The sequence below is a fragment of the Rana temporaria genome, chromosome 8, assembly GCF_905171775.1.
Source record: "Rana temporaria chromosome 8, aRanTem1.1, whole genome shotgun sequence".
NCBI lineage: Eukaryota > Metazoa > Chordata > Amphibia > Anura > Ranidae > Rana > Rana temporaria.
The window spans coordinates 5,363,974-5,382,537 of NC_053496.1; the positions used below are offsets into that span (position 1 = coordinate 5,363,974).

Genomic DNA, 18,564 nt, shown 5'->3' on the forward strand with positions numbered 1-18,564 from the left:
GGGGGGGGGGGACACGAGGGGAGGAAAGAAAGGGAAAGGGGGGGGGGGACACGAGGGGAGGAAAGAAAGGGAAAGGGGGGGGGAGCCACAGACGAGAGGGGAGGAAAAGGGGAGCCACAGACGAGAGGGGAGGAAAAGGGGAGCCACAGACGAAAGGGGAGGAAAAGGGGAGCCACAGACGAAAGGGGAGGAAAAGGGGAGCCACAGACGAAAGGGGAGGAAAAGGGGAGCCACAGACGAAAGGGGAGGAAAAGGGGAGCCACAGACGAAAGGGGAGGAAAAGGGGAGCCACAGACGAAAGGGGAGGAAAAGGGGAGCCACAGACGAAAGGGGAGGAAAAGGGGAGCCACAGACGAAAGGGGAGGAAAAGGGGAGCCACAGACGAAAGGGGAGGAAAAGGGGAGCCACAGACGAAAGGGGAGGAAAAGGGGAGCCACAGACGAAAGGGGAGGAAAAGGGGAGCCACAGACGAAAGGGGAGGAAAAGGGGAGCCACAGACGAAAGGGGAGGAAAAGGGGAGCCACAGACGAAAGGGGAGGAAAAGGGGAGCCACAGACGAAAGGGGAGGAAAAGGGGAGCCACAGACGAAAGGGGAGGAAAAGGGGAGCCACAGACGAAAGGGGAGCCACAGACGAAAGGGGAGCCACAGACGAAAGGGGAGCCACAGACGAAAGGGGAGCCACAGACGAAAGGGGAGCCACAGACGAAAGGGGAGCCACAGACAAAAGGGGAGCCACAGACAAAAGGGGAGCCACAGACGAAAGGGGAGCCACAGACAAAAGGGGAGCCACAGACAAAAGGGGAGCCACAGACGAAAGGGGAGCCACAGACGAAAGGGGAGCCACAGACGAAAGGGGAGCCACAGACGAAAGGGGAGCCACAGACGAAAGGGGAGCCACAGACGAAAGGGGAGCCACAGACGAAAGGGGAGCCACAGACGAAAGGGGAGCCACAGACGAAAGGGGAGGAAAGGGAAGCCACAGACGAAAGGGGAGGAAAGGGGAGCCACAGACGAAAGGGGAGGAAAAGGGGAGCCACAGACGAAAGGGGAGGAAAAGGGGAGCCACAGACGAAAGGGGAGGAAAAGGGGAGCCACAGACGAAAGGGGAGGAAAAGGGGAGCCACAGACGAAAGGGGAGGAAAAGGGGAGCCACAGACGAAAGGGGAGGAAAAGGGGAGCCACAGACGAAAGGGGAGGAAAAGGGGAGCCACAGACGAAAGGGGAGGAAAAGGGGAGCCACAGACGAAAGGGGAGGAAAAGGGGAGCCACAGACGAAAGGGGAGGAAAAGGGGAGCCACAGACGAAAGGGGAGGAAAAGGGGAGCCACAGACGAAAGGGGAGGAAAAGGGGAGCCACAGACGAAAGGGGAGGAAAGGGGAGCCACAGGCGAAAGGGGAGCCACAGACGAAAGGGGAGGAAAGGGGAGCCACAGACGAAAGGGGAGCCACAGACGAAAGGGGAGGAAAGGGGAGCCACAGACGAAAGGGGAGGAAAGGGGAGCCACAGACGAAAGGGGAGGAAAGGGGAGCCACAGACGAAAGGGGAGGAAAGGGGAGCCACAGACGAAAGGGGAGGAAAGGGGAGCCACAGACGAAAGGGGAGCCACAGACGAAAGGGGAGGAAAAGGGGAGCCACAGACGAAAGGGGAGGAAAGGGGAGCCACAGACGAAAGGGGAGGAAAGGGGAGCCACAGACGAAAGGGGAGGAAAGGGGAGCCACAGACGAAAGGGGAGGAAAGGGGAGCCACAGACGAAAGGGGAGGAAAGGGGAGACGAGGCAGAAAAATTCAGAACCTTGAAAGAAGAGATTAGGAACATTATTACTCTGTACTTTTTTGCCTTGACACGCCCTTTAAGAGCCTTACCTTGGCATAATTAACCCAATGTTGGTCATCCATTGAAGTTATCTCTCGATCTGGTGGTGTACGGGACAGACTGAGAAATCTCTGTAAATAAAAAAAATAAACCTGCTTCATCAATAAGATATTATGTATCAATCATCTTCCTCCCTCAATTCCTGGCATTTAGTGAAGAGTACCAACAAAAACATTTATATCAACTGGACTGCCTACAGCACTATGGGTTCAGGACAGGTCACATGGTCTCTGGCAATTTAGAGGTTCTTCCTGAAGGCCGATCCTCCAGACGTCTGGCTCATCACTGATCTCCCAAACTCCATCAGCCAAGAACCTGGGACTAAGGGGGCTCAGTATGCCTGGCATCAGACGTGATCAGAGTTACAGAACCACACAAGAAAACCTTACATCTGCTGTTCTTCCGAGGTTCTGATCATCATCTCCCCAAACGAGTGGATGCCGAAGCTCCCTCGTTGGCTGTTCAGTGCAAAGCCAATTTTGTCACCTCCACAATGCTCTTGGAATTTGGGACGGGGGAAAAAAAAACACCACAAATGCAAAGCGCCTATTTTAATAATAGACAAACTTTTTGGTGGGCCTCCTCTCAAACCGGAACTCAATTTTATTTCATTACAATTCTAGAAAAGTCCGTCCCAATGTCTGGCAGGCAGGGACCACGCGATCCAAGTTCCCTAGGCTGGTGACTCCTATATGTTCCTTATTTAGGTCATGACAGATTTGCCAAAAAAAGGATTTAAACAGACGTACCGAGCAGCCATCCCGATCCTTTGGTGACACCAGAAGTTCCGTATCTGGGATGGAGTCAAACGGCGACATGTTTTCATCGTCCGCGTTGTCCAATATCTCCGTGAGGGCCGTCAGAAGGGACAACTCGTTTCCCTCATCAAAGTGGCCTTTGTTCTGCAAAAGATCAACATCAACCGGGTTACAGACCTTCTCCCAATCCTGAGGTGTTCACTTATATCTAAAGTCACCTACAGAAGATCCATCACGTGCCTAACCTGGAGCGGTGCCACTGCTAGAGGGAATTAAGTTAGACCGGGGGGGCATAGGGATGGCAATAAAGACCAAAAGTATATATATATATATATATATATATATATATATATATATACACACACACACACACACATACACACACACACACACACACACACACACACTAGAGGGAATTAAGTTAGACCGGGGGGGCATAGGGATGGCAATAAAGACCAAAAGTATATATATATATATATATATATATATATATACACATACACACACATTTTTTATACATACACACCGTATATATTTGAGTATAAGCCGACCCACCTAATTTTACCACAAAAAAACTGAGACAACGTATTGACTCGAGTATAAAAGCCTAGGGTGCCCATGCCTAGACTTACGTTTAACATAGGAGTCTATGAAAGGGGTGCCCTAGTTTGGAAAAAAATCTGTGCTCCCCGGCCGTAGTTCCCCCAGACAGCAAACCTTGCACACTTGTAGAGAAGAACTGGGGCTACATGTGTGCCACGTTTCAGGTCCAGGGGACCTACGGCCGGCCGGTACCGGGTCCCCAAAGTTACCGGTGAAATTACCTTTTAACATGGGAGTCTATAGAAGGGGTGCTCGGCTTTGGGGGGGGGGGGGGGGGGAAATGGTGCTCCCCGGCCGTAGATCCCCCGGACAACAAACTTTGCACACTTGTATGGGCGTAAAATGAAGGATGGATGGCCGCACTCCAAACCAAACAGGTTGTCTTTATTTAAACGAACAGCAAAACATACCAGATCACAGCAACAGAAACAGGAGGATAACCGACGTTTCGCACTGACTTAGTGCTTATTCATGGCTTCTCGGCCTTTTGGCTAAGATCAAGTGTAGTATCTGTTCTTATCAGTTTTCGGAGGAGCACTGAAGCACTTCTTTAGTAGAGGGCTGAAGTAATCCAAAGATGTGATAGGCACCTGGAAGGTGCGAAACGTCGGTTATCCTCCTGTTTCTGTTGCTGTGATCTGGTATGTTTTGCTGTTCGTTTAAATAAAGACAACCTGTTTGGTTTGGAGTGCGGCCATCCATCCTTCATTTTACGCCCATGCTTGCCTAGTGCACTGCCAGCACCCTTGGAATCCTACACCTGTGTATGACCCTATAGCAGACCCACCTTGAGCGGTGATTTTCCTTCTTTTGCACACTTGTAGAGGAGAAATGGGGCTACGTGCGCCAAGTTTGGGGTCCAGGGGACCTACGGCCGGCACCAGGCCCCCAAATTCGAGGAGATCAGGTGACTCGAGTATAAGCCGAGGGGGGCGGTTTCAGCACAAAAAAAAAGTGCTGAGAAACTCTGCTTATACTCGAGTATATACGGTATAAACAATGCTACTTTGTACCCCCTCCCCCCAGTCTGATCAAAGTTTATAAACAAAGTAACATTGTAGCAAAGTCACCTTGTAGCAGACAGAGATGCAAAGTAACATTGTTTCTATTCATCTCCATCTCCCATGTAATCATTGATCAGACAGGAGATGGAGAGTTACAAAGTAGCATTGTATCTCTCACACCCCCCCCCCACGATCAATGTTTATAAACAAGGTTACGTTGTATTCCATCCCCCCCCCCCAAAAAAAAGGCATGTAGCAAAATAGGAAAAACATTGGATTTTTAAGATTTGATTGATATGGTTTTGTAGCAGAAATTAAAATGGTTATACAAAATCATTTTTTTGCCGTAAAAAAAAAATTTTTATATAGGAAAACTATATTAATTTCTGCAAAAAAAAAAAAACATATCAATAAAATCTTACTTTGTATCTCTCCATCTCCTGTCTGATCGTTTATAAACAATGTTACTTTATAAATATTGATCAGATGGAGATGCACAAAGTAACATTGTTTATAAACATTGATCAGAAGGTGGGGGGGGGGGGGGATACAAAGTAATAGTTTATAAATATTGATCAGATGGAGAGATACAATGTCTGATCAATGTTTATAAACAATGTTACGTTGTATCTCTCCATCTCCTGTCTGATCAATGTTTATAAACTTTTTACAGGGAAAACACGTGTAGAGAACACATGGCATGTACATAGAATCTTCTGGGTAGATGAAATGAACAGTGACGGGTCTCTTTTAGGGTTGTCCCGATACCGATACTAGTATCGGGACCGATACCAAGCATTTACCCGAGTACTTGTACTCGGACAAATGCTCCCGATGCTTCACCCGATACTTGTACTGTCAGCGGTGATCAGTGTGTGGGGAAGTTACAAACACCGATCACCGCTGTATAGATTTAAAAAAGTAATTTCTCTGCTTTTCTCTCCCCCCTTCAGCAGCTTTAAAATCACCGCTGACTGTCCCGTGTCCTCCTCCAGCCCCCCTCCGTTTTGCTGCAGTCTCTCCCTCCCTCCGTGTCCCCCACGCGTTTCCCTCTCCCTCCGTGCCCCCCCCCCCCGTGTTTCCCTCTCCCTCCGTGTCCCCCCCCCCCGCGTTTCCCTCTCCCTCCGTGTCCCCCCCCCGCGTTTCCCTCTCCCTCCGTGTCCCCCCCCCCCCCCCCGCGTTTCCCTCTCCCTCCGTGTCCCCCCCCCCCCGCATTTCCCTCTCCCTCCGTGTCCCCCCCCCTGCGTTTCCATCTCCCTCCGTGTCCCCCCCCTGCGTTTCCCTCTCCCTCCGTGTCCCCCCCCCTGCGTTTCCCTCTCCCTCCGTGTCCCCCCTGCGTTTCCCTCTCCCTCCGTGTCCCCCCCCCGCGTTTCCCTCTCCCTCCGTGTCCCCCCCCCCCGCGTTTCCCTCTCCCTCCGTGTCCCCCCCCGCGTTTCCCTCTCCCTCCGTGTCCCCCCCCCCGCGTTTCCCTCTCCCTCCGTGTCCCCCCCCCCCCGCGTTTCCCTCTCCCTCCGTGTCCCCCCCCCGCGTTTCCCTCTCCCTCCGTGTCCCCCCCCCTGCGTTTCCCTCTCCCTCCGTGTCCCCCCCCCCTGCGTTTCCCTCTCCCTCCGTGTCCCCCCCCCCTGCGTTTCCCTCTCCCTCCGTGTCCCCCCCCCCCCTGCGTTTCCCTCTCCCTCCGTGTCCCCCCCCCCCTGCGTTTCCCTCTCCCTCCGTGTCCCCCCCCTGCGTTTCCCTCTCCCTCCGTGTCCCCCCCCCGCGTTTCCCCCTCCCTCCGTGTCCCCCCCCCCGCGTTTCCCTCTCCCTCCGTGCCCCCCCCCCCCCGCGTTTCCCTCTCCCTCCGTGTCCCCTCCCCCGCGTTTCCCTCTCCCTCCGTGTCCCCCCCCCCCCGCGTTTCCCTCTCCCTCCGTGTCCCCCCCCCCGCGTTTCCCTCTCCCTCCGTGTCCCCCCCCCCGCGTTTCCCTCTCCCTCCGTGTCCCCCCCCCCCCGCGTTTCCCTCTCCCTCCGTGTCCCCCCCCCCGCGTTTCCCTCTCCCTCCGTGTGTGTCCCCCGCGTTTCCCTCTCCCTCCGGGTCCCCCCCCCCCGCTTTTCCCTCTCCCTCCGTGTATCTCTCCCTTTCCGTGCTCCTCCTCCACCCCCTGGAAATGTCAGGATGGAGAGCGGGGTAGGAGCTGGTAAATCCGGCTCTTTACTGCTCTGAATGGACAAAGTCAGTGATCACTGACTATCCATTCACATAACTGAATCATCATAAACTGCGATTACAATGTTTCAGTTTATGAATGGAGAAGCGGCTGTCTTCTGTCCTTTCATTTTCAGAGCAGCTGATGCTGCTGAGAAAGGAACTGGGGAACATGTGTCCCTTTCCTTGTCTCAAAGGGGAGATGTCAGAGGTCTGCTAAGACCCCTATCTCACCAAAGGCCCCCCCCAACAGGGCAGAAAAAAATAAAAAGAAAAAAAACCCACACTGACACGGTCCACCCCCCCCCCCCCCCCCTTAAAAAAGGGAAGCATTATAAATAAAAAATGTAAAAAAAAATTAAAAACAAATTGTTGAAGATAAAAAAAAAAAAAAAAAAAAAACTACTGACACATGTGCAGCTGTCACATGAGATTAAAAAAAAAGTATCGGTATTTGGTATCGACGAGTACTTGGAAAGAAGTATCGGTACTTGTACTCAGTCTCAAAAAAGTTGCATCGGGACAACCCTAGTCTCTTTAGTATCTTACAATACATTGTTGAACAAGACAGTAAAAAACGGACAGTTCCTTTATGAAAGGCCGTTATGCGCTTTGTGGTAGGAGGAGCTCCCTGGAGGCCGTACCTCAGTCTGAGTTCCGCTGTCATCAATGATGGAAATGATGGAATTGTCGATGTAACCCTGGAGGGTTCCCAGGATTCCCAGGTCGGTAAGGTCATGGCAGGACTCGTCCTCATCCAGGTCATTGCACTGAAAAAAAGAGACAATATGAGACAATGTTACACACACATAATACCGGAGACAGGAAGTGAGGGCAAAGCCAGACATTTTGTGGTGACAGGAAGTGATGGAAAATCCCTCCAAAGTGAAATATGCAGAGCGCAGCGTACATCACCATCTATGAGATCCCCAACAACGAACGTCTCTTATTTGTGAAATATACGATTGAAAAAAAAAAGAAAAAAAGAAAATCACACTTGTTGATCCTGCCAGCTAAAGACACCCTGTGCCTCTGCTGAACTCCTATTTATTGGTATTGATCCTTCTGTGGACATGATAATGAGGGGGAGGGGGTCCTGTTGGCCAAGCACTTCCTGTCCCAACAACATTACTCCTCTATACAGAACAGTGGGCAAGCGTTGGCATCAGAGAAGAGGAAGTGTGTTGCTGCCAGGATCACCAATCAAAAAGGGAAAAGCCTGAGAGAAAAAAATAAAAACACACAAGGAACGCAGCGCCATCACATCTGAAATATTATTGTGTGTATAGGAGCTTTAATGTGATCATCTAGCTTAGAGGCGCCCAACATGTGGCCGACTGGATCTTGTTGAGCGGCCCATCATGTCCAGAGCTGGGCTGCCACCTGGTGAGCACCTGTACCACCACCCACCTGACCATTGAGATGGGTGAGGGGGCATAAAAAAACTCCAGTGATCGCCAATTTGGGGACGAGGGGGTTCAAATGGCATTGCTTCAGAGTACAAGTGCAGTGGCCAACAATGACCTCCCAAAAAAGGGTCCTAGGCCTCACCATACTCACAGCCCCCCCCCCAAAGGGCCCTCCCAAAGGCGACAAACTGGGGGCCCTCCCAAAGGATCCTAAAGGCGGCAAACTGGGGGCCCTCCCAAAGGCAACAAACTGGGGGCCCTCCCAAAGGCGACAAACTGGGGGCCCTCCCAAAGGCGACAAACTGGGGGACCCCTCCCAAAGGCGACAAACTGGGGGCCCTCCCAAGGGAGACAAACTGGGGGCCCTCCCAAGGGAGACAAACTGGGGGCCCTCCCAAGGGAGACAAACTGGGGGCCCTCCCAAGGGAGACAAACTGGGGGCCCTCCCAAGGGAGACAAACTGGGGGCCCTCCCAAGGGAGACAAACTGGGGGCCCTCCCAAGGGAGACAAACTGGGGGCCCTCCCAAGGGAGACAAACTGGGGGCCCTCCCAAGGGAGACAAACTGGGGGCCCTCCCAAGGGAGACAAACTGGGGGCCCTCCCAAGGGAGACAAACTGGGGGCCCTCCCAAGGGAGACAAACTGGGGGCCCTCCCAAGGGAGACAAACTGGGGGCCCTCCCAAGGGAGACAAACTGGGGGCCCTCCCAAGGGAGACAAACTGGGGGCCCTCCCAAGGGAGACAAACTGGGGGCCAAATGGCATTGCTTCAGAGTACAAGTGCAGTGGCCAACAATGACCTCCCAAAAAAGGGTCCTAGGCCTCACCATACTCACAGCCCCCCCCCCAAAGGGCCCTCCCAAAGGCGACAAACTGGGGGCCCTCCCAAAGGATCCTAAAGGCGGCAAACTGGGGGCCCTCCCAAAGGCTCCTAAAGGCGACAAACTGGGGGCCCTCCCAAAGGATCCTAAAGGCGACAAACTGGGGGCCCTCCCAAGGGAGACAAACTGGGGGCCCTCCCAAGGGAGACAAACTGGGGGCCCTCCCAAGGGAGACAAACTGGGGGCCCTCCCAAGGGAGACAAACTGGGGGCCCTCCCAAGGGAGACAAACTGGGGGCCCTCCCAAGGGAGACAAACTGGGGGCCCTCCCAAGGGAGACAAACTGGGGGCCCTCCCAAGGGAGACAAACTGGGGGCCCTCCCAAGGGAGACAAACTGGGGGCCCTCCCAAGGGAGACAAACTGGGGGCCCTCCCAAGGGAGACAAACTGGGGGCCCTCCCAAGGGAGACAAACTGGGGGCCCTCCCAAGGGAGACAAACTGGGGGCCCTCCCAAGGGAGACAAACTGGGGGCCAAATGGCATTGCTTCAGAGTACAAGTGCAGTGGCCAACAATGACCTCCCAAAAAAGGGTCCTAGGCCTCACCATACTCACAGCCCCCCCCCCCAAAGGGCCCTCCCAAAGGCGACAAACTGGGGGCCCTCCCAAAGGATCCTAAAGGCGGCAAACTGGGGGCCCTCCCAAAGGATCCTAAAGGCGGCAAACTGGGGGCCCTCCCAAAGGCTCCTAAAGGCGACAAACTGGGGGCCCTCCCAAAGGCGACAAACTGGGGGCCCTCCCAAAGGATCCTAAAGGCGACAAACTGGGGGCCATCCTAAAGGCGACAAACTGGGGGCCATCCTAAAGGCGACAAACTGGGGGCCCTCCCAAGGGAGACAAACTGGGAGCCCTCCCAAGGGAGACAAACTGGGGGCCCTCCCAAGGGAGACAAACTGGGGGCCCTCCCAAGGGAGACAAACTGGGGGCCCTCCCAAGGGAGACAAACTGGGGGCCCTCCCAAGGGAGACAAACTGGGGGCCCTCCCAAGGGAGACAAACTGGGGGCCCTCCCAAGGGCGACAAACTGGGGGCCCTCCCAAGGGCGACAAACTGGGGGCCCTCCCAAGGGCGACAAACTGGGGGCCCTCCCAAAGGCTCCTAAAGGCGACAAACTGGGGGCCCTCCCAAAGGGAGGCACAATAATCTTTTTTTTTTACTGCAAAAATGTGCGTTTACTTTTCTAAAAAACAAACGTATCATTTGAAACCCTCCAGAAGGGTCCCAGGCCCACCCTCCAGAAGGGTCCCAGGCCCACCCTCCAGAAGGGTCCCAGGCCCACCCTCCAGAAGGGTCCCAGGCCCACCCTCCAGAAGGGTCCCAGGCCCACCCTCCAGAAGGGTCCCAGGCCCACCCTCCAAGCCCTCTTTCCTCCATGTTGACCGCCGCTGATCTACAGATTAGCCTGTCCCTCATAAAAAGGTGGATAAAATTGTCAGAGAACTCGCGGGGTCAGACTGAGCATGTGCAGAAAATTCAACAAAAATGGAAATAAAATAACGGCCACTAAAAAAAGATCCCCAAGTCCTTCCCTCGCTGCACCAAACATCCCGAGATCTCACATGTGCCGCTTCTTCACCTGAAAATTGATGCAACTTGTCCCTCGGTGGCTCGTCTTCTCCGCAGCCGGCGGACAGGAAAAACCCGTCAGACCGGGGAGGGGCAAACCCAAATCCTCAACGCCAAAATGTCTGCAACAACCCAAATCCCTTCAGATAATAAAATGGTTTGAGCGCAGCAATCCCATACAAGCCGAGATGTGCGATCTGCATGCGGAGGGCAGAGGGAGGATCCGATAGATCCCAGATCATTCCATTAAAGAGAACCCGTCACGGCCCGGGGCACCAAAACCACAAAACCTCCCACACAACTAAAAATGTAAATTGGAGTTACTCAAACTTGTCAGCATGCGTCTACATTTTCTTATCTCTTATCCTGAAAAAGATGAAAGATCCATGAAAGACATGGATAATAGAGTCGGAATAACCGCAGATCAAGGAGGCGTGCGTGTTTTTTTCTTTTTACAGAAAATGATATCCTAGTCACTACACAGGAACTGCACTCCGATTGGAAGAATTTTACCCCCCCCCCAACTCCCCAAAACCACTTCCGGACCGCCGCATGTACATATACATCAACGTACCTGTACGTCCCTGCCTAGACGTGGGTCGGGGGTCCGATCGGGACCCCCCCCCCCCCGGTACGTGAGGCGGTTCCAGTGGCTTCAGGAGCGATCCGGGACGAGGGCGCGGCTATTCGTTTCTAGCCGCCCCCTCGCGATCGCTCCCCGGAGCTGAAGAACGGGGAGAGCCGTATGTAAACACGGCTTCCCTGTGGCGGCTGCATCGATCGAGTGATCCCTTTTATAGGGAGACTCGATCGATGACGTCAGACCTACAGCCACACCCCCCTACAGTTGTAAACACACACTAGGTGAACCCTAACTCCTACAGCGCCCCCTGTGGTTAACTCCCAAACTGCAACTGTCATTTTCACAATAAACAATGCAATTTAAATGCATTTTTTGCTGTGAAAATGACAATGGTCCCAAAAATGTGTCAAAATTGTCCGAAGTGTCCGCCATAATGTCGCAGTCACGAAAAAAAACGCTGATCGCCGCCATTAGTAGTAAAAAAAAAAAAAAAACGCTATAAATTTTGCGCAAACCAATCGATAAACGCTTATTGCGATTTTTTTTACCAAAAAATAGGTAGAAGAATACGTATCGGCCTAAACTGAGGAAAAAATGTTATATATGTTTTTGGGGGATATTTATTATAGCAAAAAGTACAAAATATTGCATTTTTTTCTAAATTGTCGCTCTATTTTTGTTTATAGCGCAAAAAATAAAAAACCGCAGAGGTGATCAAATACCACCAAAAGAAAGCTCTATATGTGGGGGAAAAAAGGACACCAATTTTGTTTGGGAGCCACGTCGCACGACCGTGCAATTGTCTGTTAAAGCGACGCAGTGCCAATTGTAAAAACCCCTTGGGTCATTTAGCAGCATAGTGGTTAAGAATTATAATTCAAGGAAATGGAAGAGAACGCTGATGGAATCTGCAGTTCATGATAAATCTATTGTGCACTCCATTATTATCCATGATTTAGAGAGCCAGCAGTTTGTGCGGCGCTTTACAATATGAAGGGAGACCATCCAATTATAATAAACGAGGGTCCCACTCATAGGTTACACGATTCATTGTCTCCTCAGCGAAACAAAAAAACTATCCAAATGACTCAGAGGAAATGATTAATTGCCACAAAATTTTACTTTTCTCATTCTTCTAAAAAAATACAGCGGCAGAAAGGCAACGGCGACGCAGAAAGGCAACGGCGACGCAGAAAGGCAAAGCTCCTCCACCCATTATTAAAGGCCAGCGACGGTGAACCTTGGCACCCCAGATGTTCTGGAACTACGATCTAGATTCACTTTTTCCAGCGTATAGTTTTGCCGGCGTAGCGCATCTTATATGCGCTACGCCAACGTAATATACGTCGCCCAGACCTTTATAGGCGAGGACAAGGTTTGTTGGGGGGGTGGTGGGCGTGTGGGGGTGTAAGCGAGGACAAGGTTGGGGGGTGCAAGCAAGGACAAGGTTTGGGGGTGGGGGGGGGGGAGTGTGGGGTGCAAGCGAGGACAAGGTTTGGGGGGGGGGGGGGGGGGGAGTCTGGGGTGCAAGCGAGGACAAGGTTTGGGGGGGGGGGGGGGGAGTGTGGAGTGCAAGCGAGGACAAGGTTTGGGGGGGGGGGAGTGTGGGGTGCAAGCGAGGACAAGGTTTGGGGGGGGGGGGAGTGTGGGGTGCAAGCGAGGACAAGGTTTGGGGGGGGAGTGTGGGGTGCAAGCGAGGACAAGGTTTGGGGGGGGGAGTGTGGGGTGCAAGCGAGGACAAGGTTTGGGGGGAGTGTGGGGTGCAAGCGAGGACAAGGTTTGGGGGGGTGGGGTGCAAGCGAGGACAAGGTTTGGGGGGTGGGGTGCAAGCGAGGACAAGGTTTGGGGGGAGTGTGGGGTGCAAGCGAGGACAAGGTTTGGGGGGAGTGTGGGGTGCAAGCGAGGACAAGGTTTGGGGGGAGTGTGGGGTGCAAGCGAGGACAAGGTTTGGGGGGAGTGTGGGGTGCAAGCGAGGACAAGGTTTGGGGGGTGGGGTGCAAGCGAGGACAAGGTTGGGGGGGTGGGGTGCAAGTGAGGACAAGGTTTGGGGGGAGTGTGGGGTGCAAGCGAGGACAAGGTTTGGGGGGGTGGGGTGCAAGTGAGGACAAGGTTTGGGGGGGTGGGGTGCAAGCGAGGACAAGGTTGGGGGGGGTGGGGTGCAAGTGAGGACAAGGTTTGGGGGGAGTGTGGTGCAAGCGAGGACAAGGTTTGGGGGGAGTGTGGTGCAAGCGAGGACAAGGTTTGGGGGGGTGGGGTGCAAGTGAGGACAAGGTTTGGGGGGAGTGTGGTGCAAGCGAGGACAAGGTTTGGGGGGAGTGTGGTGCAAGCGAGGACAAGGTTTGGGGGGGTGGGGTGCAAGTGAGGACAAGGTTTGGGGGGAGTGTGGTGCAAGCGAGGACAAGGTTTGGGGGGGTGGGGTGCAAGTGAGGACAAGGTTTGGGGGGGAGTGTGGTGCAAGCGAGGACAAGGTTTGGGGGGGTGGGGTGCAAGTGAGGACAAGGTTTGGGGGGGAGTGTGGTGCAAGCGAGGACAAGGTTTGGGGGGAGTGTGGTGCAAGCGAGGACAAGGTTTGGGGGGGTGGGGTGCAAGTGAGGACAAGGTTTGGGGGGAGTGTGGTGCAAGCGAGGACAAGCTCCTCATACTGTGGATCATCTGGAGCCTGGGACAAGCCGATGCATCTGATCCTGCTCCTTCCTCCTGGTCAACTGGGGCAGAAACTCAGTGGGGGGGGGGCTGGATGTAGAGTGGGCGGTGAGTCAAATTCTGCTTCCCAGCGATCTAATCCTGAATAATAATAATAATAATGCCACCTCTATAAAACTGAGTACAGGATACAGATGTACATTGTATTTCCTGGGATCTCTCCGAAGGGCCACAATGTAACATTTATTTCTTTGCACAGTCTTGGGACGGGGTCCTCAGTAAATGTTTTTTTGGCCGATTTAAAAGTTCATGGGACTTGGAGGTCCACCGAGGTTGCCCACTCTTGTATAACATGAAGAATCCGGGTCTCCTCCATGGACAGTTTCTTCGGGTTCAGGTCAAGAACTGAAAGTGGAAATGCAGAGAAGCTGCACATTGTTTGGCCAGCACACAGACGGGGGGGGGGGGGGGTTATTACAATTACAATGACATCTTGCCCCTGTATCTGGTCATTGGAGAACGCCCTCTATGTGCATGTGAAGGGAACACAGCTGGGCTGCTCACAACCTTCCATCCCCCCTGAGGGCTGCCGGTGACAAGAGTTTGCAAAACCTGTTTTGGGCACATTCCATTCACTATATCAGAGCTGATAGGTGACATCATGGTGGGGGCAGCTTGTTGGTCAGTGATCTCTATCCCCCCCCCCCCCCGCCCCCGTCTAATCTTATCAATGTGTCCACTTCTAATCTGACCTCAAGAACACAAACGAAACTACCGGGGGTTCCATAGAGCCACAGGGTTCATCAGGAAGTTGCCAGGAGGCTCCTTGAGGAGCGAGCATTTGCAAATGGACCTCCGGCTTGGTTGCGCCTCAACAGTTCTGGAGTCACCGGACAGCAACAGTGAGGTCTCTTCCCACTAAGAAGTAACCAATGACATCACAAGACCTTTTAGCTGTCCCAGTGACCACAATGTGAGGCCCTCCTCTCCGGACCGGTCACCAACGCAAGGAGGACCTCCTCTCCGGGTCACCAACGCAAGGAGGCCCCCCTCTCCGGACCGGTCACCAACGCAAGGAGGCCCCCCTCTCCGGACCGGTCACCAACGCAAGGAGGCCCCCCTCTCCGGACCGGTCACCAACGCTAGGAGGCCCCCCTCTCCGGACCGGTCACCAACGCAAGGAGGCCCCCCTCTCCGGACCGGTCACCAACGCAAGGAGGCCCCCCTCTCCGGACCGGTCACCAACGCAAGGAGGCCCCCCTCTCCGGACCGGTCACCAACGCAAGGAGGCCCCCCTCTCCGGACCAACAACGCAAGGAGGCCCCCCTCTCCGGACCAACAACGCAAGGAGGCCCTCCTCTCCGGCCGGTCGCCAACGCAAGGTGGCCCTCCTCTCCGGACCGGTCGCCAACGCAAGGTGGCCCTCCTCTCCGGACCGGTCGCCAACGCAAGGTGGCCCTCCTCTCCGGACCGGTCGCCAACGCAAGGTGGCCCTCCTCTCCGGACCGGTCGCCAACGCAAGGTGGCCCTCCTCTCCGGACCGGTCGCCAACGCAAGGAGGCCCTCCTCTCCGGACCGGTCGCCAACGCAAGGAGGCCCTCCTCTCCGGACCAACAACGCAAGGAGGCCCTCCTCTCCGGACCAACAAACCATTTTTCATTCCTCGATCCATCTTTGTGTCAATTCTAGGTACAAATTAGGGATCATTATACGGTAATAGTTTTAGAGGTTCTACAGAGGTGAAAAGGTTGTCTAAGGTTGGGTAGGGAACATCTAAGGTCGTTCAGTTAATACAATGTCGAAACATTTCGATATCAGTCCCACACATCAGGTGATCATTTTATTATTATGCACCAGGTGATACCGTGTATGATTTATATAAAATGTGGCGGGTAACACCTCGTAATCAATTTATAATGCTCCGGATGACACCTTATAATCATTAAAGCCTTCAACCAATGAGCTGTGGTCATTCACGATGTGTGTACAGCACTCAGGGAGGAGAGGGGGGAAGGGAGACGGCAGCTCACCGGTCACCATGTGCTCAGTTCTCACCCTTGGACAGTGCTGAGCGGGGCCGCTCCCCGTCCTGTGTACTGGAGGAGAAGTGGATAGATCAGCAGTCCTGGACGGGAGTGGAGCTCACATTACACACGTGGTGATCCCTCGCTCACTCGCTCCTCCCTAAACACGACCAGACAGGAAACCAAACATATGGAACGAGCCAACACTGCTCTGCACTTCATAAACACGGCAAATACCCAACATCCCCCATCGGAGACAGGGAGCTCCTACAGTACAACTTCCAATACAGACGGTCCCCCACCCCGGAAACTGCGATCTTCTACAGTATGACGTCCAACACGCAACATCTCCCACTGGAGACTCATCTACAGTACAATGTCCAACATACATCCCCCAAAGACTGCGATCTTCTACAATACAACTTCCAATATACGTTCCCCACCAGAGACTGCGATCTTCTACAGTATGACGTCCAATATACGTTCCCCACCAGAGACTGCCATCTTCTACAGTACACCATCCAATATACGTTCCCCACTAGAGACCGAGATGTTCTACAGTACACCGTCCAATATACGTTCCCCACTAGAGACCGAGATGTTCTACAGTACAACGTCCAATATACGTTCCCCACTACAGACCGAGATGTTCTACAGTACAACGTCCAATATACGTTCCCCACTAGAGACCGAGATGTTCTACAGTACACCGTCCAATATACGTTCCCCACCAGAGACTGCAATCTTCTACAGTACACCGTCCAATATACGTTCCCTACCAGAGACTGCGATCTTCTACAGTATGATGTCCAACACGCAACATCTCCCACTGGAGACTCATCTACAGTACAACGTCCAACATACATCCCCCAAAGACTGCGATCTTCTACAGTACACCGTCCAATATACGTTCCCACCAGAGACTGCGATCTTCTACAGTACACCGTCCAATATACGTTCCCCACTAGAGACTACGATCTTCTACAGTACACCGTCCAATATACATTCCCCACCAGAGACTGCGATCTTCTACAGTACAACGTCCAATATACGTTCCCCACCAGAGACTGCGATCTTCTACAGTACACCGTCCAATATACGTTCCCCACTAGAGACTGCGATCTTCTACAGTACACCATCCAATATACGTTCCCCACCAGAGACTGCGATCTTCTACAGTACAACGTCCAATATACGTTCCCCACCAGAGACTACGATCTTCTACAGTACACCGTCCAATATATGTTCCCCACCAGAGACTGCGATCTTCTACAGTATGACGTCCAACACACAACATCTCCCACTGGAGACTCATCTATAGTATGATGTCCAACATACATCCCCCAAAGACTGCCATCTTCTACAGTACACCGTCCAATATACGTTCCCCACCAGAGACTGCGATCTTCTACAGTACACCGTCCAATATACGTTCCCCACCAGATACTGCGATCTTCTACAGTACACCGGCCAATATACATTCCCACCAAAGACTGCGATCTTCTACAGTACACCATCCAATATACATTCCCCACCAGAGACTGCGATCTTCTACAATACACCGTCCAATATACGTTCCCCACCAGAGACTGCGATCTTCTACAGTACACCGTCCAATATACGTTCCCCACTAGAGACCGAGATGTTCTACAGTACACCGTCCAATATACGTTCCCCACCAGATACTGCGATCTTCTACAGTACACCGGCCAATATACATTCCCACCAAAGACTGCGATCTTCTACAGTACACCATCCAATATACATTCCCCACCAGAGACTGCGATCTTCTACAATACACCGTCCAATATACGTTCCCCACCAGAGACTGCGATCTTCTACAGTACACCGTCCAATATACGTTCCCCACTAGAGACCGAGATGTTCTACAGTACACCGTCCAATATACGTTCCCCACCAGAGACTGCGATCTTCTACAGTACACCGTCCAATATACGTTCCCCACTAGAGACCGAGATGTTCTACAGTACACCGTCCAATATACGTTCCCCACCAGAGACTACGGTCTTCTACAATACAACTTCCAATATACATTCCCCACCAGACACTGCGATCTTCTACAGTACGACATCCAATATAAAGTTCCCCATGGGCGACTGCGATCTTCTACAATAGACAACATCTCCCCACTGGAGACTGAGATCTTCTACAGTATGACGCCCAACATACGTCGCCAACCAGAGACAACGATCTTCTGCAGTACAACTTCCAACATACGCCCCCCACCAAAGACTGCGATCAGCTACAATATGACATCCAATACACAACGTCTCCCACTGGAGACTGATCTACAGTACAACATACCTCCCCCACCAGACACTGTGATCTCCTACAATAAATGTCCAATGCAAGTTCCCCACCAGAGACAACGATCTGCTACAATAAATGTCCACTAGACATCTTCCGCCAGACACTGCGATCTTCTACAATACAGTGCCCGATCTAAGTCTCCCACTAGAGACCGAGATCTTCTACAGTATGACGCCCAACATCCTGCGATCTTCTACCAGGGGTTGACAAATTTGCTTGGAATCTAGGAGCCAGCTAAAAAAGTTAGGAGCCAGAAAACGCGCCCCGTCGCGACGAGCTTGCGCGCAGAAGCAAAACACATACGTGAGCAGCGACCGCATATGTAAACGGTGTTCAAACCACACATGTAAGGTATCACCGCGATTGGTAGAGCGAGAGCAATAATTCTAGCCCTAGACCTCCTCTGTAACTCAAAACATGCAACCTGTAGAGTTTTTTAAAGTCGCCTATGGAGATTTTAAAGGGTAAAAGTTTGACGCCATTCCACGAGCGGACGTAATTTTGAAGCGTGACATGTTGGGTATCAATTTACTCAGCGTAACATTATCTTTCATACTATTAAAAAAAATGGGGATAATTTTACTGTTGTCTTATTTTTTTATTAAAAAAAGTGTAATTTTTTCCCCAAAAAAGTGCGCTTGCAAGACCGCTGCGCAAATACGGCATGACAGAAAGTATTGCAACGATCGCCATTTTATTCTCTAGGGTGTTA

At 52.7% G+C, this 18,564-nt stretch overlaps 1 protein-coding gene and 1 pseudogene across 1 annotated transcript in view; one reads left to right on the forward strand and one right to left on the reverse strand.

Moving 5' to 3' along the window:
- The window catches only part of PPRC1 (PPARG related coactivator 1), a 50,345-nt gene that overhangs the window by 23,084 nt on the left and 8,697 nt on the right, over positions 1 to 18,564 (reverse strand). Inside the window, exons 2-4 of the mRNA XM_040321569.1 lie at positions 7,064 to 7,189; positions 2,625 to 2,777; positions 1,866 to 1,946 (exon numbers count right to left, since the gene is read on the reverse strand). Coding sequence (XP_040177503.1) covers positions 1,866 to 1,946; positions 2,625 to 2,777; positions 7,064 to 7,189 — 360 coding nt within the window. The remainder of the gene's footprint in view (positions 1 to 1,865; positions 1,947 to 2,624; positions 2,778 to 7,063; positions 7,190 to 18,564) is intronic.
- LOC120912501 lies at positions 3,708 to 3,915 on the forward strand (annotated as a pseudogene).